Here is a 5813-nt window from a genome sequence, read left to right as displayed (position 1 = left end):
CCAGACCCCCTACCCAACAAAAGTCTCGGTGGCAGCGACTGCTGCCACCAGGGCAGCCAGCAGTACGAGGACCTTCATCATCAACCGAAAGAGCCCGTCCTGTGTCCCAACAGCACCCCAGGGCTTCTTAAATCCCATCGAGATGGTGGCCTCCAACCTGTCCCCCACAGCTGTCCCCTTTCCCAGGGCCATGGGAAGGCTCCGGCTGGCACCGGCCAAGGTTGGCCACCATCACCCCACTGTCCCAGGAACTGGCCAGGGCTGGTTCATGAGTCACCCTCCAGGAGGACATGAGGTAGGGAGGTGCCGAAAATCCCACCACCCAGAGCACCAGCTGCAGCTCAGAACTGTGGGGAGGAAAAGGGCAAAATTGGGTCGAGAAGGTGCGAGATGAAGATTTTCACATAAGATGGGGACCTAAACCATGTCTCTGTTGGTGGTGAGGGAATTGGTTTCAAGTTTGGCGTGGGACAGAGGTCAGAGCAGGTGATGGTCATCCCAGGTGACAAAAATAAACCAGCAAATGCCTGAAAGTGCTTTGCACCCAGAGATGTCCTTGAGGGTGCCCTGTGTCCCTCCTCACAACCCTCAAGGAAGGGATAATACCAACCAAAACCCCACAGATTTGGGTTGGGTTGACCAAAAAAACCCACCCATTCTCTCCCAGGTCCTTCAGGGCTGTTGGCCTCAAAGGATGGGGACTTGTAGGGTCAAAACCACGAGGTGGTGGGAATCCTTGTCACCATTATTTTTGAAGCCTAGCATGAAGAACTAAAGGTGCCAGACTCAAACCATAAAGAGTCTCCAGGGTTATTTATTGAGATGAGGGGACACCATGGGAAGCACCAGGCTCAGTATGGATGTTCCAGAACATGGATCATGATGTCCAACAGCGCTGGCCAAGTCTCAGTAGCTGTGGGAATGATCTGGGTGCTGGGCAGGAGGAAGCCGTAGCGTCCCGTGTCCCTCAGTTCGAAGGTGAAGGAATATTTCACCCCGTTGTCGTAGGCCCAGTCAATGGTGGTGCCATCTGCTACGTCTGCAGGGAGAGGAGATGGGATCCCAACGCTGAACATTTGTGGTGGACACAACACCACAGGAAGGGGAGGAGACACTTACAGATGGTGTCCACAATGCTGCCGTAGGTGTATTTCGTCCCGTAGACGGCGGCCAAGTCCCTCACTGCCTTTTTAGCCAGTTCATTCTGCAAGGAAGAGCTCAAAAGTGGTGAGACCTGGTGGTCCAAGAGCTTGGGGCAGAAGAAATGCCAGGGCAGCAGGATCTAGAGCCCAGCATTGGTTCCCCACCCCCTCTGCTCACACTTTTCCCCAAAAACACCTTTAATTTTTGATGGATGGGAGATACATCTTGCAATCGCCCTCCAAGAACCAAATGATGGGCTTCAATGTGCAAGTTGCATCCAACAAGAGGAGCAGGAGGGTTTCCAGGATGATCCAACCTGACTGTTCCACCAAAGCTGGTGCTTACAGCCCCATGTCTACCTTTTGGGGCCAACTCACCAGTTCCTGGTAGTGGGGTGCAGGTGTTCTCTTGTAGCCATAGGGGAAAAGCAACATCTGGGAGTAGCTGTGGATGGAGATGACCGATTTCACATTCCCATGGTCACTGATGAAGTCCACGATGGCTTTCACTTCTCTCTCAGAGTGGCCATAAGGGCCACGGTAGGTCTCAGAGCAGGGGTTGCTGCTGGAGCCAGAGCCTGGGGAACGGCAGAGGAGGCACCATGCAGAGAGGCTGCCCCAGGGGAAGGGTTTCCAGCCCCCCAGGTTTCTCCACTCTTCAATGCTTTGAGGAACAAGAGATGCCCAGTGTGGGGACCTAGTGGCCCAGCTCTCACCTCCAAAGCCTGCATCCCAGTTTCGGTTGGGGTCCACACCGACGCAGTGGGAGCCGGCGTTGATGGACCTTGTCTTGCGCCACAGGCGGTTCTAGGAGCAGATGGAGATGAGACCATCACAGGGATGTGAATCCTCCCACCTTGGGGGGTGGGCAGATGATGCCCTCCTGCCCAAGCATCTATGGGAATGAGAGGAAACCACTCCAACCACTCGTGGTCCCACATGGGAAGGGACATCCTTCCCCACCCAAAAATCAAGGCCAGCCACAGCCAACTGCCGGGACAAGATTCCCACCGCAGTGTCCCCACACTCACAGAGCTATGGGTAAAGGCAAAGCCATCAGGGTTGGTGATGATCTCCAAGAAGATGTCCATGCTGTCCAGGATGGCAGTGACAGAAGGGTCCTGACCATACTCCTTGGCGATCTGCATGGGGAAGGGAGCAGGAGCTGCTTCAGTGACCCTTGGAGACAACCAAGCGATGCTGCAAGGAAGACTTGGGGTCCCATGTCCCAGGGCACGTGGTTACCTTGTTGGCTGTCCAGACACCGACGGCCTGAGTGACCCATTCCCGTGCGTGGATGCCGGTGTCCAACCAGATGGCTGAGCGATTCGATCCCCCTGTGCTGAACTGTATGGAGAGGAGAGAATTCAGCCTCGTGTCCTCCTGGGGCTGGACAAGGCGATGGTGACCCTGGTACCCACCTTCAGCACGTACAGAGATCTGTTCTCAAAGCTCTGCCCAATCTGGATCTTGCTCACAAGGTTGGGATGATCGTCCACCAACGTGTCCATCCAGTCGTAGATCTGAAAGGAGGAGCTGCTGGGTCATGAGGCTCATCCTGGCTTTCCTTTTGGTTTTTAGGGTATCCAGGGCCAGATACAACATGCAGAGCTTCCCCGGAGAAGACCAGGTGCTTCCCTGGAGAAGACCAGGTGCTTGGACCTCTGTGCAAGCAGGGAAGTGCACATCACAAAGGCTTTTGCAAAAGCAAAATGAGAGAAAAAAAACATCTCTGAGATTCCCCAACATCATCCTCCTCAACAGCCTCCATCAGCCACCCACTGGTCTCCAAGCACAGGGTTTGACCCCCAAAATGAAGGTGAAGATGTCTTCCAGCAAGGTGGGGAGGTGCCAGGAGAGACCACGCTGCACATGGAGGGATGCTCAGTCTCCTGGCTCAGCTAAAACCTCCGCCCAAGGAGGAGAAACGTGTCCTAGGAGGTCTCAGTGCCACCACAAACATCACCATATGGATGCAACCATGGCATAGTCTGAATGTGACCCCACCAGTAAGATGAAGCAGCTGCTCTGTGGAGCAAAGTACCTCGTCTATCGTGTGGTAGGAGGCAAAATCAAATGTGCTGGTGCTTCTCTCTGTCCTCCTGGACTTGGTCATGGTTTTCTTCTCCTCATCCAATAATGCCTGTTTAGGAGAGAAAAAAATCCCCCCAAAACCCCATCAAACAGGGTTGAAAGAGCCGGGGGTTGGGTTTTTTCTTCCATGCCCTCATGGTTTCCAACTTCTTGGACCTTCTCTTGGGACTGAACTGCAGAAGCTCATCCCACTCCCCACCACAGCCCTTACCTGCACATCCTTGATCATGATGCTGTAGGAAATGCTGTTGGACTCCAGGAAGGTTTTAACTGGTTGGAGGCTGGAGAAGGACACCCAGAGGTCAACTGGGTGGCTGGGGCTGGTGGGGTGACGCCAAAAGTCAACCTGGTGTGGATGACAGAGAGCTCAGCCCCATATGTTGAGGTTCCCCAGCACCAAAAAAGGTCTCATAACATTTTCCCATGAAGTATCCAAAAAGGTCTTTGGACAAGTTTTGGGACAGGCCTGGGTACCAGGATGGGTCAGGGTCCCTCTGCCTCACTCAGTGATCTTCTGCAGAAACGTGATTCAGCCCAAGTTGCTTGTTGGCTGCAAACATCCCTTTGCATGATGAGTACGTGTGGTTTGAGCAGACACAGGAGACACCAGGGTCACTGCACACTGGTTTTGCTCTTTAAGTCAGTAGAGGTGAACCTCTCTGGTGAATCACAGACTGGTTTGGATGGGAGGGACCTTAAAGCTCATCCAGTTCCAACCCCCCTGCCAGCAGCAGGGACACCTTCCACTAGACCAGGTTGCTCAAAGCCTCATCCAGCCTGGCCTTCAACACTTCCAGGGAGGAGCAGCCACAGCTTCTCTGGCCAACCTGGGACACTGGCTCACCACCCTCACACCAAACAATTTCTTCCTCACATCTCAGCTCCATCTCCCCTCTGCCACTTTCAAGCCATCACCCCTCGTCCTGTCACTCCCTGCCCTTGGCCAAAGTCCCTCCCCAGCCTTCCTGGAGCCCCTTCAGCTTTGCCATGATGACTCTGTTCCTCACCACCGAGGTGTTCCCACTTCTTCTGAAACAGGAAGAGCTCAAGGTGCCCTGAGGTGAATATTGGATTTATACGGCTATAAATTATCCAGATCCAAAATGGGAAGGAAACTTGGATCTGGGGTCAAAAGGAAGGAGCTCTGGTTGTCACCAGGGTCTCTGTTTGACACAAGGGGATGCTGGGGGTCCCATCACAACTCACCTGCAGCTCCTCCTGCTCACCCAGCACCTTGAGCAGGGTGATCTGCTCCTCATCGCTGGCCGTGATGCGGAGGACCTGGTCCCTGCAGGGAGGCAGAGCCATCAGTACACGTGGGATGGATCATGGGAGGAGGGAAGGAGCTGAGCCTCCAGCGCTGACATGGTCCCATCATGGGCTGGATGGAGGCTGTGAAAGGTCTACACCAACTCCATGGGTTGGAAAGTGCATCAGTTGGTGGAGGTTTGGTGTTGAGAGTGGAAGATGCAGGTTGAAAACAGCCATGATGGGAAAAGAGCAAGTGCTGGAGAGCCCATGGTGGTCTCCATCCTTCCTTTGATCATGAGAGCTCCCACAATGTTGGGAAATATTTTGGAATATCTAAATACGTTCTGTCTGTATCCATAAATTAAACATTTCCTGCCATGGCCTCTGCTCCAGCCTGGCTGGGCTCCCCCAGGGACAGGGACAGCTCTCAGCCGAGAAGGAAACCATCTCCTACCCCAGCAGCAAGGTTCTCCATCTCAGTTCAGTCCTTTCCCTGGAAAAGCTCAGGATGATGCCTTCAGGATTTAGCATCCCCTAAATTCTACCCACTGTGGTGGTCAGGAGGGTGCTCAAAACCTCTCTCCAAAGCCAGGGTGAAACCTCATCTTTCCTGGTGTCCATGCAGCAAAAGCTGATGGATTTCTCTCCTTTGGGTTGTCTCCCTTCTCATTGACCCCAGAGGAGGATGGACTGAGCTGGGTATCGCCCCCCTTGGTCCCCATCCCCACCCAGGGTGCCCCACCACCCCCCCCATTTTCATCAGGACTCACCCCACAAAAAGCTCCTCACTACAGGTGGCTGCCACGAGGGTGGAGAAGACCAGGAGGATCTTCATGGTGAGCAGACGCAGACGAGCCTCAGCCCCTGAGGGCATATATAGCCCCCTGTATAGTGCTCCACAGACACTCGTGGACCTTCTCACCAAGGCCACATCTGCTGTCCCTGCAGAGCCAGCAGTGACAAACAGATAAGGCAGGAACATCTCCCAGGAACTCAAATGTTCGCTTGATTGGGCAAAGTCAACAAAAGAGGAGGATCTGATAACGCCTTCCTCCACGCAACCAGCTTGGGGTGAGTCGGTGTCACGGTCACCACCCAACCCACGGGCATGGGATGGTGGGGACAGTGGGGTCATAGGAGCTCGGAGGACACAAGGACACGGTGCTTTGTTTCCATTGATTTCTTTATTACATATTATTAGTAGTAAATCAAGGATAATTATGATTAGTAAATTAATTGTATGAGTTACTACAAGATTACTCACAGAAAAGCAACCATGTCAACTTATAGATATTATTAATTACTTAATATATATTTAATAGATAT

General features: G+C 53.3%; 1 protein-coding gene across 1 annotated transcript; it reads right to left on the bottom strand.

The window, feature by feature from the left end:
• Positions 1-851: 851 nt before the first annotated feature.
• Positions 852-5322, bottom strand: LOC104517411 (carboxypeptidase A1). The gene is made up of 11 exons (XM_010175536.1): positions 5258-5322; positions 4443-4524; positions 3448-3582; positions 3187-3285; positions 2564-2665; positions 2388-2489; positions 2174-2284; positions 1859-1949; positions 1521-1720; positions 1120-1204; positions 852-1039 (listed from the first exon to the last, which is right to left on the bottom strand). Exons 1-11 carry the CDS (start codon positions 5320-5322, stop codon positions 852-854), a joined length of 1260 nt encoding a protein of 419 aa, XP_010173838.1.
• Between the last annotated feature and the right edge of the window lie 491 nt (positions 5323-5813).

Source organism: Antrostomus carolinensis, unplaced genomic scaffold (genome assembly GCF_000700745.2).
Source record: "Antrostomus carolinensis isolate BGI_N321 unplaced genomic scaffold, ASM70074v2 Scaffold34489, whole genome shotgun sequence".
Classification (NCBI taxonomy): domain Eukaryota; kingdom Metazoa; phylum Chordata; class Aves; order Caprimulgiformes; family Caprimulgidae; genus Antrostomus; species Antrostomus carolinensis.
Note: the sequence above shows the minus strand (reverse complement) of the source record. Positions and strands in the feature narration are given on the sequence as shown.